The following is a 19,870-nucleotide window of genomic DNA, read 5'->3' on the forward strand; positions in this document are numbered from 1 at the left end:
CTAACGCTTTCTTTGACCGAGGCATCGATATATTTCAAAATCTTAATAATAATTTACAGTGACGATAAACTGAAACTTCACGACAGGCATATTCGCTACTGAAACAATAATTATTCACAAATTGAAGCAACGCAACAGACGGTAATAATATTTATATTGGTATCATCTTACTTAAAAATTCCAAGAAAAGTGAGAATTATATTCACATAAACATCAAATTCAGTGTAATCTTTCAGAAAATTATCAAGCGTAGATTGATAAATAAAAATGTTTGAAAAATGTTTATTTTACGTATTTCTATGTGGTAAGGACTTTTAAACGTTCCTTATAAATAAGTGTTACGGATTCCTCGTGTGCGCAGTATGTATGCGTTGTACAAATATTGAAAACATTGATGTCGTAGATACACAATAGTTGGTACCCTGTAGAAAGCAAAGACAGAGTAAAAGCGAGCAAAGGGCAAAAATGTAAAGAAAGAAAGGGAGGCAAATCAATGAGCTAACAGGCTTGCGAGCTAGCAGTTAGTTAATTAAGTCGGCCTTATTGGATGATGGAAGCCGTGGTAGCTGAGGTAGGAAGCTAAGCTAGCTAGTCGGCCAGAGCTAGAGTCAGTCGGCTTCAAGAGTCGGAGGTGGAAAAAGCCGAGAGAATAGAACGAGAGCAGCGCCGTCGTCGTCGGGGCCAACTTATCACCCTCCTTCTCCCGTGCCCGTCGCGGTGTCGCCGAGGAGAGCTCGGAGGCAACCACTGCTACCTAGTTTTTTCTCGTTTTTCCATCTCAATCTCGTATTATTATTCTCTCGCGGGGGCTCACGTGTGCTGCCACGCCACTCACCGCGTACGTGGACAAGCAGACGTCTTAATTAAAAAAGGTAAGTACCAACAACTCTAGCTCTCGTCCTATGCTATTATATTCATGTACATCCCAAGTGCCACTCTTTTCGCCAATTTTTCGTCATTTCACCACATGTGTCGTGTTCTGATGCATCCAGGGTTTTAAGGTCTCCGTGCAATTCTTACGCACATAACAGATGTTCAGGCGCGGTGAACAATCGTGGTTTCGCAACAGATTTTCCACCCTCTAAAGCTCGGGGATGAAAAAATTTTTCATTCGTCTCAAGACGTTTCACAATGTACCCATTGTCGACGAATCGTCGTAAATCCCTTTTTTTTACCTAAAAGAAGTATAGTCTCGAAACCACGACGAGCCTTCGAAAAGAATCGGAAGAGTATAGCTAGAAAAAAAAAAAAAAAAAAAAAATTACTCTGGTAAGAAGAAACTTTACCGACTCGTCATTGAGTCAATGCGTGCATGTGTGAGTGTTACTGTTGCATGAGCTTCGAGACAGTCGATCGTTCACGGCTATACTCGTACCATCAATTCATCCCGAATCCTCGTAAAGAGTCAGGAATCCCTTGTAACGTATAACTCTACAGGTTATCAATAGGTTCGTGGTTTCCTCTCGAGTCACCCTTGCTGTCGCGCGTTTACGTATTTATGTAATTATCCGTGCGAGCTAGGAAGTACCATAACTTTAAAGCGCCTTGAGTATCGGTAATAATACTTGTTTAGTTTTCACCTGCCCTTCGCCTCACAATATTGAATTATAAGGTATTATACCCCTACACGACATATAACATTATTACGTTAGTCTACTCACACGACAACCACTGGAATATAATGTACATAATAAATATATAATATGATATTATGTGGTGCGTGTCGGCTCATAGTAGGTGCGGTTCCTTCGACTTTGGCTTTTAACCGGATTCCACTCTCTCGCGGACACGTTATATCTCATCTATAAACGCGCAAAGAGTACGTGAGTAGATATTATGAGCAACGAACGAGGGTACAGCGGGTTCTCGTTCCGTGAAAAGCGTCCAACTCTTTCCGAGTAATCGAATATTCCGATCGAGTGCGGAATTGATACTCGAGTGGGATGAGGTATACGGCACATCCAAGGCACGCGGCGAATTCGCGATCCGATTCAAATGGATACGCCTGCGGACAGAGAGTCGACTCCACTGCTCCCAGTGCACGGGGGGGAGGTGGTAAAAAAGCCGAACCTGAAGCGGACAGGCTCTTGCTCCTTCCCGGTATACTTATACGAGCGCGATCCGCGCCAACTTTCCCACACGGCTCTGCAACTCTCGCTGGCCGAGGGAATCCTGCGTTTCGGCGGTGGCGCGACCGCCGCGTACCTACCCTATACCTGCGGCAAAAACGCGTTTTTCCTCTCTCTCTCTCACCCTTGTCGTATTTTCGCCATCTTCGTGAATAATTTGGCACCCCGCGAGTCGCTCCACCTAAGCCGAGAAGTGGGAAGCGCGCCCCTGCCGATCGGCGGATATTAATTTATGTCGCGGTAAAAACAGCTAATACGTAGCCTCGGTCGTTATGAAGTTGATGGGTCGTGGTACCTGCAGTATCCAGCCATCTCCGACCCGCGGGTAAGCACATTTGGTAATATTATCGGCTTGGAGCGAATTGACGCTGCGTTTCGGGAAATCTCATGGTTTTTACATTCATCGATTATGAGTTCGGGCTATTGCTGGCTGTAGATGGTTTTTCAGCTCTACTCTGTTACTACTGAGTACATATAGGTAGACTTCTATCTTTGTTCATTATTTCGTGTATACATTGATTTTGAGTTAATTTTACACCTAAAATTTTTTATTGGGCTTACGGTGGTCTCGTTAAAGTAACTGTCAAACGCAATGCATTTTCCAAGAGTTGACTCGCACAGTTAACTGATGTATTGTGCTGTATACATGTAATTCTCCTCAGTTCAATTTATGAGGTGCGAAAACTTTGATTCGTTTTATTCTTCAGCAGCATCTGATTTTTGCAGTTTATATGCAGTTTGTACGATGATATGCCCAGCAAAATTTTAGTTAATTGTAAAAAAAAAAAAATTTCCAATCGTAAATAACATACCTACAACGTAAAGCCGATTCCTAAGAAATTTGATGCAGTTATAAAATTGGTATATGATAAAACATTATGGGCAGCCACAGTTGCATACATATAGTGACTCGAATATGATTGATTCGATAGGAAAGGTTACGGAATCGTTTCATTGAAGGAATTAATTTTTTTTTCTTGTCTATAAAAACATGTAAATGAGTAAATGGCAGCAAAAAAAACGAAAAAAAAAACAAAAAAAAGAGAGCGAAGCTCAAACATCAGCAATAAGCTTAATCATTAACAAGCTTAAATGTTCGTCCATTAATCTGATTACGCAAGATAACGATCATAGAGCTGGAAAGAGTAAACAAGAAAAACAGCAGCAGCGGCTACACTCGAGTGTTTGTTGTCGATATATTGTGTGAATGTGGTAAATACATAATAATATAACAACTGACGCAAGAGAGACGAGGAAAAAGCAGGGAGACCGGATTGTACTAAGCGCGGAAAAAATAAATACCGCATCCCACCTGTCCTGACATTAACATTTTGCAATTTCACGCTTCGAATTTTTGTGCCTTCCTCGCGAATTCCCGGGCAAATGATAAAAATAAAAAAAAACAATGGGGTGTATAGGCAGGGAAAGGATTCGAGAGAGAAAAAAAAAACAAAATTTTAATTTAACGTACGGCAATCCGATATCCCGGCGATCGGACTGCTTCACGGGCTACTGCGCTCGTACATGTATGCGGGCAAAAAAGCTCCTCTCAATATTCAGCTTCATCAAGTGGCACCTAGAGGTAAAAAAAAAAGTCTGCTGCTGATGCAGCCGTACATCAGGAGTCCAGTCGAGGATGAGAGGCGCGCAAGGTGCTCCGCGCGTCAACCAACACGTGTAACAGCGTCAACTGCCATCATAAGGAGGTGAGCTATGTATACCACATAAGTATATATACGCGGCTACCATACCGCAGCTTCTTGTCAGAAGCGCGCGCGACTTCTGGGAAGGCCGGGCTCGGGAAAAGGGAGAGGGAGGGGTTTCCGAGGGGAGGCAAAAAATCCATCTATATTCCAAACAGCCTCGGCCGATCGATGAACTCCAACACCCTTTGCAGAGCAGCCAGTGCAGTCTGGAGGAGGAGGGAAAAAAAAGGGCCGACAGCTTACGCGCAGTATGGGACCGAACGGCCGCTAACTCGCTATACTTATCGTACGTAAGTGGGTGGTATACATAATATAGGGTTACTCAGTACATGGCGAACGGACACGGAGCAAAGTGTCGCGCGCGCGAGCTGCTGATGCTACTGCCAGCCCTTCGAATTGATCCAATTTATGCGAATAAGCGCCTGCGCGAAACTTCTCCTCTTCCTTATTCTTATTCCTCTTGTTCTCCGCATGGACGTGTCTCCGATGCTCGGGCTCTCCCAGCTTTTTCATGTGCACCCGCTTTTTCTACTCCCTCGGCTCCCATGCTCTCTCTCTCTCTCTCTCTCTGATTTTAATCAGAAACGATGGGAAAGATATTGAGGTCGACTCTGCACACGGAGCTTTTTTCCTCTTTTGTTTTTTTTTTTTTTTTTTTTTAATTGTTACTCCTCTTCCCTTTTCTAGAAAATTTTTTTCACCGCAAACTTTCCGTTGAAATTGGAAATTGATTGGTTTCTCATTAACCATCACCACCGCCGGATGGTCATTTGTCACGCTTCGTACGATTTTTTTTTTTCTGAGGTACATTCTTTGGACATCGCTTGATTCTAATTGAATGATTAACGATTGAGAGGATTCAGGTACATTAAAACAACAATGACAAGCCACTGAATTTTAAGATTTTTTTTTTATAAACCACCAAGTTGGGTAGATCCAATATCTGTACATGTACCGATTACTTGCCTCTGAGAAATCAAGTAGCTTCACACGCAAACGCATGAACTATATATACTTACTGGATTGGAGATACAAAAATGTGCAAGATTACTACAAGGTGCCCCCCCCCCCTTCCATAGTGTGCGTATATATTATTTTTCAATGAAAATTCATTGTTTTCCCAATCGTTGTTTGAATCTACAAAAACAAAGAGCTCACAACAATTCTCTAGTATCAGTCGGCCTACATGAGCAGTCGCTTTCTTTCATATTCGCATCAGGTGTATTTAAATAATATACCAACCGCAATTTGAATTTGCAGCAATCTAGATACATGCGCATCCCACGTGAAGGCCTCGCCTATTACGTCGCAAAATGTACATCTACTTATGCAATTTCAAAGGTCCGATAAAAGCGACATGTGTGTATATAATCAATATAAGTATACCTACGTGTGTTTACGTGCATTAGTTGGTAATACATGAACAAGGGTGTATATATATAAGTATATGGCTGATTCTGCCAGTGCTACCGATGGCTTGCAAAACCTTACAAGTGCAGCATCATCTTCTTTGCGTGGGTATGGTTTAAATCTTTGTGGTTGTACATGTACTCGTACATAGCAAATCTATCGAGCACGAAGTAATTATCATAGCGAGGCAATTTTTTACTGCTATGTAATATATTTTCAAAAATGTGTCATTCGTTTCAAAAAACACGCAAGCGTACACAAATGCATAAACTTGCTGAATCGACATTTGATCAATGTGGTGAGCCTTGTCCAAGCGTCCGTGCAAGCCGCATCACTCGAGTACAAGTATTGTACAAAATACGAGGACGTGCATGGGTATTAATTTATACAGACAAGCGCCGAGAGCGAGTCTACACTTGGGAATACATTATAAGGGGTGCACATAGTATATATATATATATGCATACATACATACATACATGTATAGGTACACGTAGGTATACTTATTTTACGTGTCTCATTAGCTACGAATGAATAAGTTAATTAGCACTTGGCTTTGAGGTATCGAGTGCCAAGTATACATCACTGCGGTTGTGGAAGGGCACTTCATCTTCTAAGAAGAAGAAGAGAACTCCTCATTGACTCGATAGGTATATACTCGACCTCAAACAAAGTAAAACTCCGCGTGCATCCACGTAAAGATCGAATAATTACCTTGGTCAATCGACACAAGAAAACTTATTGCGATGGAAATCCATGACATCGAATGTAGGTGCAGTATATTTTTAATTTGAATGCCATTGTTGTCGCGTTAAGTCTTTAACAATTGTTGTTATAGGTATGTGATAATCAGTGGGAAGTACAAACGGGACGGGGTACAATTATATATTTATATGTTTCAGGTAAAATATACCTACGTAACCGCAACATAAGCGGCCAATCGTCGGAGCATGAGCGAGTACGGGAGACGGGGCAGGGCCGGGAAGGCCGAGGAAGAGGAGGAGGAGGACGTGTACAAGCGCGATCGTAGCAGAAGCAGGGGTGGTGGTGGTGGTGAGCGAGATCGCGGCGGAAGCAGGGACCGGGGCGGTGGTGACGGGCGCAAGGTCCAGAGGCTGGACAGCATCAAAGATCCCGGGAAAAGATTCACGCTACGGGACCGCATCGGCAGCGGGGTCTGCGCCGACGTGTACGAGGCCGTCGACGAAGAGGCCGGTAAGCACTTGGTTATCCACGGTCAGCTCCTCGCGAGCCCCATCTCCTGCTCTATTCACTATTTATATGAGTACAATTGCGTCGACCAAAACCGATAGTATACCATTGCGTCGTTTTATTTGACATTGTCCACAGTATCAACTGCCAAGGCTTTTAAAACGCAAATGCCATTTAAATTTAATTTTATGAGTACATTCATTATCCAGCATAACCAGACGTAGTAGGCTCGAGTAATTTATACAGTCCAGCACTCGGCCATAAATTATATAGGTATATATTGTACACGCGCAAACGATCGAGTATATAAATATGCTTTCAGACTCGCGTGTATGTACATATTATATATACATTTGTAGAAGTAATAGAGTCCATCATCTGTCTCTTACAACAGGTAAAAAGGTCGCCATTAAAATACAAAAGTTGACCCCTGAGACGCAGCCCCTCATAGTAGAGGAGTACCGAGTCCTCCGTGACTTTTCAACCCACCCCAATCTACCGGAATTCTATGGGGTCTACAGAAAGTCATCCGGTAAAAAAACGGAGTACGATCAGATATGGTTCATCCTGGAGGTAAGCTGTGTGAAATAATATATATATATATATTCGCGCGACTTGACATGACGCAAAATTTCGTGAAAATTATTTATGAAAATTTATAAAACTCGGCCGGATTCACATGACTACACCGATACTTATATGTATATTGTTCGGTGTGCATGAATGTACACCACCCAACACCCCATATGCATCGACGAGCGAGGAACAGCCATGCAACGTCACACCGAGTCATAACTCATAGCTCGCCTCGTCCACACGTGCGTGTAGCGTATATATATGTAGCTGCAGCACTAGCTCTTGTACTGTTGTTCCCTCCGCATGCAGCACAAGTACCCCACCCACTCTTTGATTTTGCTCCCACAAAAGATGAATACAAGCAACGCGGGCGCGCGCACACACACACACACACCGGTACAAGAAAAGAGAAACTGGCCCAGGCAATAATAATGGCAATATTACACTCGGCTCGAATGTACCTGTACGCATGTATATACATGTATATGATTTACGACAGCCACCGCCATTAAACAATCATTAAACTCGTTGGGCGTCGCGAATACGCGTATACATATCTTTTGCTGCAGGTGAAACCCGCCGGCGCGTCTCTCGGCCTAATTTACGGCTGGACCTCCGCGATGCGTACCCGAGGAAATGTTATTATCGATACCTATGCACATTATATACATATACATATATATGGGCTTCCGATTGCGCCACGATCATTCACTGCTCGGGGATTATCAGTCGGTCGACTTTTATTTATATCGTGCACCGTTATTTACGATATTTGCGCTCGCTACTTACTTTTGCAAGGCTCAATTTTTGGGATATTATGTCATACTTGTGCATTCGTATCTCCCCCTTTTATATCGCGAAATTCGTTTTACGAGTATTTTACGGGTACTCACGAGCTTCCGCGATGCGAGAGAGAACAAACTTGTTTTTCCTCTCTGCTCTTAAATTCGCGATCGGTTGCCACGCACGGAATATTTCTCGTACGCATATATATATATACATATAAACAACGCTCTCACGCGAGCACCAAAAAGGAAAGGAGGAGAGAGAGAGCACAAACGCTTGATATGATATACCACCGGTGATAAATCTCCGAAGCATTGTACTAACGCCTAACGCATGCACCACCTGCGCCGAGTAGTGGTATCGTAGTATAAACCTACGCCAACTCGCGATTGACTTACAAAACACTACACGCTTATACTTAGGTATATATACCTACATGTATGTAACTATAATGATCGGCGGTCCCGGCTACTGCGGCCTACTCTTTTGTCTCTTCTTTGCGCGGTACTGCACTGCTGCCTTGGTGGCGCATCTGCATTATAAATACATGCAGATGTTAGGCACGCCCGACACTGTTGAGCTGCTAATTTTAATAAATTCGTTGACATTAATTTGTAGGTGCTTGGTTTTTTTTTTTTTTTTTTTTTTTTTTTATTTATTTATTTGTTTTTTTTTTTTTTATTTCCAACGGTGATACGATAAATCCAGTGCACCATTCGTTGCAATCACAATAAATGGCATAGCGCAACGAAATTTCAAGCATAGCACTGTCCCCCGAAATTAACGATTTTCGCAAATATCTCCAATCAGTTACAATAATGAATAATTTAAGCGCGATAAACAAAACGTGTGCCATTAACGATCGCGGAACAGCCGTATAGTAGCTGTTGCGCGTGTCGCGCCGATAAATCGGCAAACAAATTCAACTGGAAGCTCTCTATTGCTCGGCTTGTTTTTTTTTTTTTTTTTTTTTTTTTTCAAAGAGCTGTCACGGCACGTAATACATAATGTCAAGCCACACGCGCCACTTAACAGGCCGCTTTCGCTATCGGCACCTGTCATTGCTACCGATTTCCGAAGCTAATTTATCGCCCCACTCGATGATCAGACCTCGATCTTGTTATGTATATGCGATCACTCTCCAACCTTTTGTTTTTCTTTTCTTTCATCGTCGCGCCTTCGTTAGACAAGTTTGCCAAACGGGTTTACGAGGGCTTGATCGTTACGCTAATACTACCCGATTGCTAGCTGCTTTATTAAAATGATGATGGAGGCTTTTTTGTCCGTCCGGCGCTCGTGGTGAAAATTGATTGTTCGCGAGTACTGCCGATGTACTTTTGACGCAAAAAGCGCGTTCTTCCTTTCCCCCCCCCCTTTCGGCACAAACTGTGGTATTTAATACGTGCGTATGAGTTGTGGACAGGAGCACGGGATAATTATTTTCTCGCGAAATCACGGAAGAGTAGCACCGGATTATTGTAAACGCGCGCAGTGTGTATATATATATATATGTAACAGGTGCACGTAAGAGGCAAGGGAAAATTGGTCACGCGAGCAATCAGCCGACCCTTGCCCGCTGCAGCAAAGTAGACCGACGACGACCACATGCGATTCAATTCTAATCCCATCGCGCCTGTCGCACAGATTACTTCCGGGTGCTCTGTAATTATACCAAGCGCGAGCCCAAACAGTCTCAATTTTCAAGACGCCGCTGTTGTGCCATTACCGTTTTACGTATGATTTTTTTGCGCAAAAGCGGGGAGTCAATTCTCACCGCAGGTGACACTAACGCGGATTCATGTACGCATATGCACAATCAATATGATGCACGTTTTGATAAGGATGACGGTGTTAGGATGCCTATCATAAGTAGATTATATTATACTTTGGGACAACAAAGTGTTGACTTGATTTGCCCTCCCTCCGCCGATAACTATACATTTCAGACGAATATGGATCAGTACAGGTAAATCACATATCACAAGTGCAAATTCAAATATATATTACCTAATATGCAATAAAAGTAACAAATGGATTAATCAATGATGACGATTTGTTTTTATGTAATTATAATTATGTCGAATTTAATGTTGCAGCTGTGCGAGGGAGGCCCTATTATCGATCTGGTCAGAGGCTTAACAAACAGCGCCAAGCGAATGCGGGAGGAGCACATTGCCTATATACTGAGGGAAACCATCAAGGTACACACCAGTTTATTTTACATTTATCAGCACGTGCAATTGACAGACTCAGCCATCTGTAATATGGGTTGTAATTTTTTTTTTTTTTTTTCTTTTTTCTTTTTTTGTTGGGTAATGTAGGTCAGATGGATGACAGGCGCTTTTCCTAGATGTTATCTCGGTCGTTGTTTTGAAACGTGTTTTCTAATTTTTTAATTTGATTAGTCTAATCTCGTTACGCGCGTCAAAGAAGAGGCTTGGCTCAACGGAGTAAATCAATTATAACATATGCTCCCTTCATTCGTGTGTCGAAATAACGAAATGTTTACATACATCGTCAAACGTAATTATCAGATTTTCATTCGAGCACTAAGATGTGTGTGTGTGTGTGTGTGTGTGTGTGTATACGTATGTATGGACCGATGAGAAATAATAATTAAAAAACCACACTCATGGATTTGAGAGTACCTGCACGCAAGCTTGACAAGTGGGGGTATGGTATGAGCTGCTCGGGTCCGCTAATTAACTTTCTCCTCTCGAAAGCCATCACCATCAGCGCCTCGTCAGCCCGCGATCTCGTGATAAATAACAATATGTTCACGTACTAATTTTCAGAGTTGCACACTCGAGGGAGGAATAAAAATATACCTATACGGAAGCGCACGAGAGCCTCGACTCGTTTGTAAAAGGTTTCTTATTGCGGTTAAAGAGGTGAAAAGTTGGACGCTATCGTATCCGCGTACCTACAGCTCCGAGTGCACGTATAAACAAATATATACATCGCGTACTTATATATATATGCAGGCACGCGGGCTTACGTGACGAGTGTACATATACTTCGTTGCTGGCTTCTATATGTATACATACACCCACACATGTACACCTAATACTTTTGATGCTTCATTCGAGGTTACACTATACCTCGAGTTTTTTCAAGCACTCGATACTTATATATATATATATATACACATTATTAGGTATATGCTGCTACTTGTGCTTATAAAGCGTAGCACATGATTTAATCGGCCAAAGAAAAATGAGGAAAACTAGAGGTTGTTGGTGCGAAAAGGGTCCTCAACGGGAGAAAAGCGAAATTTATTCGCATATACCCGAGAATGGAGAAATACCGCACCCAATACCAATAAAAAAATATAAAACAAGCGCATACTTGTGCAAAGGTATAAGTAGTAAGTACCAAGGGCGGTATGCGTATATATATATATATATATATATATATACACACGTAATGGAGCGGCATTCTTTCCGTTCCTCGTATCGCGATGATGTATTTACGGGCCGGTCGGTGTACGCACAAGTAGGTATACCCGTGCCTTTGTCACTAAATCATCGGGCCGGCCTCCTCCTCGTAACCTCCCTATTTCTTTCTCCAAATGAGACCCGGCCGGAACCACCAACACCCGCGCGAAGGATAAACACCCACCCCGTGCGCGTATAACCGGGTGCTCCGTAGGTTGGAAAAAAATTTCGACGCGATTTTGAAGCCATCGAGAGAGCGGCCGGGCAATAAAATAGGAAGCGATAGTTAGGTATAATGTTACTTACGCGCGTCAAACCGAATATTGTAGATCGTTCAATTTGCAGTAAATCCCCGCGAAAGTGATTTCGCTCCTGCCCCGAGAATTACTCGAAGCAGCGGCTTCGGATACGTGTATAAGTACAACCATATACACTATACACCACACGCAGTTATTTCTCTGCACGAGAGCGCAACGAATCGGGGATGGGCTTGACCTACCTGGGTATAAGTAACAAACTGACGAGTAGGGGCTTATACTTATCCGTGAGAAAGATTTTTTTAACGAAACACGTCGGGCTTGATCGCATAAAGCCTACAACTAATATTGCTAACGCGATCACAACATAATGTATAAGCTAATTGTTCAAAACGGTGTATGTGTAAAAATCTCGAGTTTCGAGTTAAATCGGCCGGATCAAGCACGTAAAGTCTTAGAGTTTTCAAATCCTTGGATTGGACAGGGGGTGATGCATCTCCACGAGAATAACGTTCTCCACCGGGACATCCGAGCGAGCAACATAATGCTGACGAAGGAGGGCGAGATAAAGCTCGTGGATTTCGGCCTGTGCCGGATGATAAAGGGCGAGATGGGCAGGCGCTTCACGTGCATCGGCTCGCCGAACTGGATGGCCCCGGAGGTGGTCACGAGCAAGGAGCCCGGGCCTGGCTACGGCACTCGCTGCGACACCTGGGCCATCGGGATCACGGCCATCGAGCTCGGGGACGGCGACCCGCCTTTCGGCGACATGCACCCCACCAGGGCTCTCTTTCAGATCGTGAGGAATCCACCGCCCACCCTCTACAGGCCCTCCAACTGGTCCCAAAACTTTTGCGACTTTATCGCAGAGTTGGTTTACCTTACATTTTGCTTTTTTGCTTTTTTTCTATTTTTTCTTTTGCCCATTGCGCGTTTTTTCACTGCCCAGATGCTTGGAGAAGAACCCCGATAACCGGCCCTTCGTAGCCGAGATCGTCGAGCACCCCTTTTTGTCCGAGCTCCCGGAAAACGACTACCCGGTAAGCCCCATACACGTACCTACATGAAATCTGTTTTCTAATACCAATCGTATAACGTATACGTGAGATTTATCGCGAGTACAGCTGACGCAAGAGATAAAGGCCCTGGCGATAAACATGAGCGCAAAGGGTAAACGCGACCGCAGGCCCGAGAGCATAGTGCGCAAGGGTTACCTAAAGACCCATCAGACCTACGTGCCCGAGCGCATGCACCAGGAGGACTTGGCCGCCCTCGAACAGTTAACGGAGGATCGGGTGTTGGACGAGCTCAACGAGAGGCTGCGCATGGGCCACTTTCACACCTTCGTAGGCGACGTCCTGCTCATACTCAACCCCAACGAGGAGCAGGACATTTACGGGATGCAGGTGAGACTTTTACGGGGGTCACGTTAAAAACAACAACAACAACTTGGACATTTTTATAAACATATCACCTATCCGTGTTTATTGTCATATACTTTTGCAGTACCACACCAAGTACCAGAACAAGTCGCGCTCGGACAACGCGCCCCACATATACTCGGTCGCCGACAGTGCCTACCAGGACGTACTCCATCACGAGGAGCCCCAGCACATTTTGTTCACCGGCGAGAGTAACTCTGGCAAGACAACCAACATGATGCACCTTATTGAGCACCTCATGTACCTCGGCAAGGTACCGTATTGTGTTGGGTCATAACATTGTGTATTGAAATGTACCTATATGAGGGATGGCTTTTTTTTTTTTTTTTTTTTTTTTTTTTCCCAGAGTCTAAAAGATACCGGGGCAAGAGTGATGAAGGCCATCAAGCTGATCCACGCGTTCACGAATGCCGCGACTCCCCTGAACACAAACGCGACCAGGTGCGTCTTTCAAGTACAGACGACTTACGGGTCGACGGGAAAAGCGTCCGGGGCCATATTCTGGGTATACCAGCTGGAAAAGTTTCGGGTTTCCACCAGAGACAGGTAAAAAGCAAGAAGAAAAGGAAGGAATTAAAGAGCCGCATGAAAATACGCAAAACAAATACGGTTGTAGGAACCAGTCCAACTTCCACATCTTTTATTACTTCTACGACGGGCTGGAGGCGGCAGGCAACCTCCGCCAGTATTTGCTCCCGCAGGGCCGGCGTATGCGCTACCTCAGGGTGTACGACTCGGACTCGATGTCGGGTCGCAAGCGGTCGTTCAAGGTGCGCAACGATCCGCACGGCAACTCGAAAAAATTCGAGCAGATCAAGGAGTGCCTGCGCCTGCTCGAGATGGAGGAGCACTGCGAGACCCTCTGCTACGTCCTGGCGGCCATCCTCAACCTCGGGGACGTGCGTTTCATCGAGAACAACACGGGCGAGGCCGAGGTCCACAACATTGAGACAGCCAAGTCAGTGGCCGAGCTGCTCAACGTCGACGTGAAAAAGTTCACCTGGTCGCTTTGCAATTACTGCGTCATTAAAAAGGGAGCGGCCGTCCGCCGCAGACTCACTTGCGACGAGGCCAAGGAAGCCCGCGACGTGCTCGCTAACACGATTTACCAAAGATTAGTCGACTGGCTCGTCAATAACATCAACCAGAAGCTCAGCGTCTCGCGCACCCTTTTGTACGTTTTCGTCCAACTATCAGCATCTCTCGAACTTTTTCCTTGTTTTTTTTCTCCCCCCCCCCCCCTCAATGTATATCGTTTTCACGTAATCTTCTTAAGGTTTCGGTGCTCTTGAGCCGGAATCAACTCGTTTGAGCATTACAATGTAACATTTCAGCGGTGACAAATTCCTCATCAGTATTTTGGATCTTTTTGGGTTCGAGTGCTTCTCCAAGAACCGACTAGAGCAGCTCGTTATCAACACAATGAACGAACAACTGCAGTGCCACTACAATCACCGCGTTTTCGTCTGGGAGATGGTAAATAGCTCGACACGTATATACATTTTTTTTTTTTCTTTTCATCCATACGAACAAAAACGTACATTCCTTCAATAAATACTCAACAGAGAAAAGAATAGCACATATAGGTGCATTTGTAATAAAAAAAGAAAAGTAATGAGATATGTCAATGACAAATGTCGCAATTTCACGATAACCATTAAAATAAATAAGTACAGTAGAGATGAATACACAATAACCCCTTGGCCCACAGCAAGAGCAGGAGGAGGAGGAAATACCCGTGGAGAAGTTTCACTTTTACGACAACAAGCAGGCCATAGACCAGCTGATGAGTAAAGATTACGGGTTATTTTACGCTCTCGACGAGGCCTCGCGGCAGCTCCAGGGCACGTCGTACATCTTCGAGCGCATAGGCGGCCACAACAACAACCGCCGGGGCGGCAAGGCCAACACCCACGTCAAGATCCAGAGCCAACACGAGTTCACGGTAGCGCACTACACGGGCAAGATACAGTACGACGCGAGCGAGATAGCAGAGAGAAACCGAGATTACGTGCCACCCGAGATGATCGAGACACTTAGACAATCCAGCCACGGCGTCGTCAAGGAGCTGTTCACCAACAAACTGACCAAAGCCGGAGCTCTCACCATCCACGTCGACGAGAGCATGAAGACCGACAAGCAGCAACAGCAGAAGAAAACGGCGCGCAGCAAGTGGGGCGCCGCTCTCCTACAATCGGACCAGATCACCAATCTCCGGGTACCCCATCCATCCTACAATACAGCGTATACCTGCGGGGCAAAGCTCCCGATACTCTCGGATAAGCCGAAACAACCGACTGTTAACTGTTTCTAGAAATACAACACGGCTTCCCGAGGCCAGTATTCGCAGTCGCGCAAAGTGCGCACCTTCGCGGCTACCTTCCGCGCGGCGAGCCTCGAGATCCTTAAGAGCTTGGCGGTCGGCGCAATCAGCGGGGGTACCCACTTTGTCAGGTGTATCAGAGCCGACTTGGAGGGCACTCCACGGGGCTTCTACAGGGAAGTGGTCAAGCAGCAGATCAGGGCTCTCGCAGTCGTCGATACGGCCAGGGCACGCCAGAGGGGCTACCCCTTCCGCATATCCTTCCAGGAGTTCTTGAAGAGGTAAGGTTTCCTTCGAAGAATCAAGTTAAAAAAAAAAAACAACCCATGACGATGACTGGTAGATACAAGTTCCTGGCCTTCGACTTTGACGAGAACGTCGAGATGAACCAGGACAATTGCCGGCTGCTGCTGGTCAGACTGAAGATGGAGGGCTGGGTGATCGGCAGGAGCAAAGTTTTTCTCAAGTACTACAACGAGGAGTACATGTCCCGGTTGTACGAGACACAGGTGAAAAAGATTGTAAAGGTGCAGTGCATGCTCCGGGCCTTCCTTGCCCGCAAAACAGTCGCCTCCAAGGCTCCCAAGAGCAAATACACAGCGCGCCGACCAGTGGAGCCTGGTAGGTAGTCAGGGCGTTACTTTGCTGGATCGCGCATTGCGCGGGTGGCTTTTTCTCTTTGGATGGTTTTTTTCGTCCCGAAGTTAACGGGAACTGTTTCAGCGAAGAAAGCACCAGAAACGTCGCGACGAGAAGAACCAACGACGGATATGGCCGCGACGACGACTACGAGAGACGGTCCGAGTCGAGACATGTCTCAAGACGAAGCAGCTTTGGTTCTGCAAAAAGGTGAGTAAAGGGGGCATGTCCACGCGAGTTGGAGGAAAAAAAATTGACCAAATTCACCGTGGAAATTTCGTCGTTGTGCAGCTTACCGAGGTCACCAAGTGCGAAAGGAAGTAGGTCCCCTTCTGAGCAAAGATCTGAACTTGGATCCAGACACAATGGATATGATGAGGTACTTCGGCAGCAAGTGGAGATCGAAGAGTATATTCCAAGTCCTCCTACAATACCGTGCAGCCCGCTATCAAGACCTCGTGCACTTTTGTCAACAAGTGAGTGCGTGATTGGGGGGAAAATGAAAGAGAGAAAAAAAAAAAAAAGCTAAAACGATAACTATACTATAATCTCGTCGTCGCCGTCATTGTTGTTGTTGTTTTTACCAACAGGTGCATCTTTACAATCAATCAGTAGTGGGGGCTCTGCAGATGAGTAACGAGCGCGTGCCCCTGGAGAGGATCGACCCATGCGACAACCCTGATGCCTTCCTCGGCCCGGTTCGGCCGCCGAACGTTCACAAGCTTCCATTCGACATGCACCATGAAATGCCATTCTACGATACCTCTCACATGAACGACCCGACCAGGGCACGAAAACGAAGACAAGGGTGAGTTTCAGACCAAATCGCCCGAACAATTCAATTCGATGGCTCGGGAAAATTACCCAAAATCCCCATCGAGTGTGGGAATAAAACTTTTTCCCTAGCCGTCGATGATCTGCAACTTTTATTGGCTTCTAGTGAATGGTCTCGTTTGTCGAATTAAATCATTAACAAAAGTAGGATCGACTTTACCTAAACTGTCATTGCAACTTGAAAAAGCTCGAATGCGATCGAGCGACGAGGTTGCTCATTTTCAAATCGATAATCATCATTGATGAAAACTCTTTATTTTTTTTTTTTTTTTTTTTTTATCCTTTTGTTCTTGTCTCATTTCATTTTCTCGCGGTTAAATGAAATGAAAGAGAAATTATTGTACATTAAAAAATAAAGAAAGAACAGTGCAAAGGTAAGTCGGTCGAAGGAAGCCAAGAGGATTGTTATTGGTATCATTCTAAAAACGCGTTCTGCAGATCTGTAACGTCCTCGATGTCGGACGACGAGGATGAGAATTGGGACGACCCGCTGCGCAGACAAACCAAGTGGGGCCAGATCCGGCGGAACAAGAGAGGTGCTTACTTGTCTCGATCATCATGATCACCATCACCACCACCACCATCACCATCATCATAATCATCAGCGATGCGAGATGGATTCTAGAGTGCTTCTTGTGGACTCTGTTGTCGTATATACTCGTACACCCACGCACGCACATATTATTATTGTTATGCACACGACTCGGCATAGTTTTTTGTTTTCCGTTATCGCACAGAGTTTTAGGAGTACACAAGTATACTTCTTTCTTATCTTTCTACACTGTCTTTACTTCAACTTGTTGCTCTTGTACATATACATATTATTATTATTATTATTATTATTATTATTATTATTATTATTATTATTAGCTTTCTCTTTATCTCTATTGGTAATTGAGCGTCCATGCCAAATTGTACTACATATTATTATGGTTTGATTTATTTTTGCAACAAAAACAATTTGGCCTTGGTAATCAATAATTATTATTACCAAGACTTAAAATGTAACATCCCAGTAATAAATACACGTAATTGCTCTTTTGACAAGGTAAATAATGAATAAAACAGCAGTAAAAAAGATAAGACAAGCTCTCTCTCGCTCTCCCTACCTCTCTCAAATACATAGCGCACAATCTCATTGGTTTCTTTTTTGCTCACGTTTCTCTCTCCCCTCTCAACTTTCAACGCTCCCAAGTAAACTGACTCGCACCAACTTTGATCTTTTTTCCAACTACAAGTAATTTGAGCACTGAATTCTTGAAAATAAAATGTTAAAAAAAAGAAAAAAAAATTTATAATAATAATCAGATATAAGGTAGAAAAAGCGCAATACGGGCATCACAGTGGGGTAGGGGAGAGGGAGAGTCTCTTTTTCCAGAGTCTGACTATTTCATTTCAGATGTACAATGCCAAACGACCAACTCCCCCCATCGCGAAATAACCGCCGCGAGCAGCGTGGGTCAGAGTCTTATCAACACTCCATTTTCCAGGGACCCCAGTGTCCCAGTCCGCTGCCCACCAGCAGAAGTCCAAGCCCAGTCGAAAGCCACCTCCGGTTTCCAGCCGCCTATCGATAGCCGTAGCCCCGTGCGACCGATCAAAGCTCATAATCCTCGCGCAGTGAGTTTATTTTATTTATTTTTTTCATTTCTTCTGCTTAATAATTTCCCTATCGATGGATTGATATATATATACACAATTGTATTATTTTACAGAACGACTATGATCATACCGGGTCCATCCGCTCTAGGAAGAAAGTGCCAGCACCCCCGATTCCTAATCAAATGCAAACAAATCAATCGAGAAATTTCACTAGTTACAACAACGAGGCTCGCAATAATACACGTACAAATGACTGGGCAGCTGAGGACAGAATGAACAGAAATACTTTTAAAAACGATCGGTAATGTTGTAAAACCAATAAAAATTTGGTTTGTTTTGGTTCATCATCATATTTATTGGCTTTTCTTATCACTCCTCCTCAGCATCAATCCGATTCAAGAGCTACAAATGTTGGGACGCAAAAACAATAACAACGACGACGACGGCGGCGGCAACACTGGGGACAATCCACCATTCAACTTCCAGGTAAGTAATTAATTATCAAAACAATATTTGCTAAACTGCAGGTGAAAATAACAAAAACCACGCATTACCCGTACTTATACAGGCTATGCTTCGTAAAACGTCGCACCACCGCGACTCGATGAAGCGCACGCCGGTGTACGAGAGCTCATCGTACGGGCCCACCCAGACGTTCAACTACGCGAATCGCACCGTCGAGTCAAACGTCGTTTATCGAGGTGGGGGTATTGGTGGAGGTAGGGGAGCACGAGCAGAGTCCCCCGAGTGGAGTCCGAACGAAATGGTACGGATGTCGGAGAAGTACGGCCGGCAGGACTCCTGGAGCAAAGTTGCCGCCAGCGAGGGCAAGAGCAGAAGCGCCTTCGACGTCGGCGATATCAGCGAGAGCATAACCACAGAGCTCGCACCCGGCATCGTCGTCGAGGGCTACGTGGCTGATCTCTAAACCCATATACATATAGCGCCAATGCGCCGGAGCTGGATAATAATTATATAATGTATACCATCACGAGGAGAACATGAATAATAATATTATTTATACGCTCAGTCACTTTTGCAATCATTGCATACACGTTGTACACTACACATACACGAACACGCATCCGTAACTTCGTTCAACCGAGATTGTATTTAAGTTATATTATTTATCCAGTCGTTCGTTCAATCAGTTCAATTCGATTCCCCTTTAATCAAAATACTTAAGTTACAACTTATAAAGTTGTAAGTTTACAGGCTCCCTTTCCCACTTACTTAGAGATTTTATCGGAAAATGTTTCAGTTTCATTAAACAATAATTTTGTAATTTTACCTCCAGAAATTAACATTAAATAAAATGTTTATTCACCAATATTTAATTCAACTTTATAAAATGTAAGGTTTCACTGTAGAATTAGGAAATTCTAATTGAACTTTTGAGGATGACTATAATAAAAAAGTTATTAAAATTCGACTGTTTTTTTCATCCCCGCCCCCCCCCCCCACACCTAAACCATCAAGAAAAATTCTCAATCGAAAAATTACTAGTATAGATATTA

At 44.3% G+C, this 19,870-nt stretch overlaps 1 protein-coding gene across 1 annotated transcript; it reads left to right on the top strand.

Moving 5' to 3' along the window:
- The first annotated feature begins 615 nt into the window (after nucleotides 1-615).
- Nucleotides 616-19,763, top strand: ninaC (STKc_myosinIII_N_like and MYSc_Myo21 domain-containing protein ninaC). The gene is made up of 22 exons (XM_014359943.2): nucleotides 616-872; nucleotides 6,148-6,460; nucleotides 6,852-7,030; nucleotides 9,916-10,020; nucleotides 11,998-12,383; nucleotides 12,463-12,553; nucleotides 12,638-12,919; nucleotides 13,020-13,208; nucleotides 13,302-13,501; nucleotides 13,572-14,129; nucleotides 14,290-14,431; nucleotides 14,667-15,173; nucleotides 15,270-15,559; nucleotides 15,622-15,899; nucleotides 16,002-16,127; nucleotides 16,209-16,393; nucleotides 16,508-16,725; nucleotides 17,190-17,287; nucleotides 18,151-18,371; nucleotides 18,467-18,654; nucleotides 18,737-18,839; nucleotides 18,922-19,763. The coding sequence occupies exons 2-22, from the start codon at nucleotides 6,196-6,198 to the stop codon at nucleotides 19,279-19,281; spliced, it is 4,971 nt and encodes a 1,656-aa protein (XP_014215429.2). The 5' UTR covers nucleotides 616-872; nucleotides 6,148-6,195; the 3' UTR covers nucleotides 19,282-19,763.
- Nucleotides 19,764-19,870: the final 107 nt, after the last annotated feature.

This window comes from Copidosoma floridanum, unplaced genomic scaffold (assembly GCF_036245765.1).
Source record: "Copidosoma floridanum isolate Cflo_tuat_1 unplaced genomic scaffold, Cflo_Japanese_pri ptg000012l, whole genome shotgun sequence".
NCBI lineage: Eukaryota > Metazoa > Arthropoda > Insecta > Hymenoptera > Encyrtidae > Copidosoma > Copidosoma floridanum.

What these genes read in the sequence shown, in the direction of transcription:
- ninaC (XM_014359943.2), top strand. Translation starts at nt 6,196, where the DNA reads ATGAGCGAGTACGGGAGACGGGGCAGGGCCGGGAAGGCCGAGGAAGAG. An exon ending in ACCTCATGTACCTCGGCAAG is followed by an intron (nt 13,209 to 13,301) that starts GTACCGTATTGT and finishes TTTTTTTCCCAG; the next exon opens with AGTCTAAAAGATACCGGGGC. An exon ending in ATCCACCATTCAACTTCCAG is followed by an intron (nt 18,840 to 18,921) that starts GTAAGTAATTAA and finishes GTACTTATACAG; the next exon opens with GCTATGCTTCGTAAAACGTC.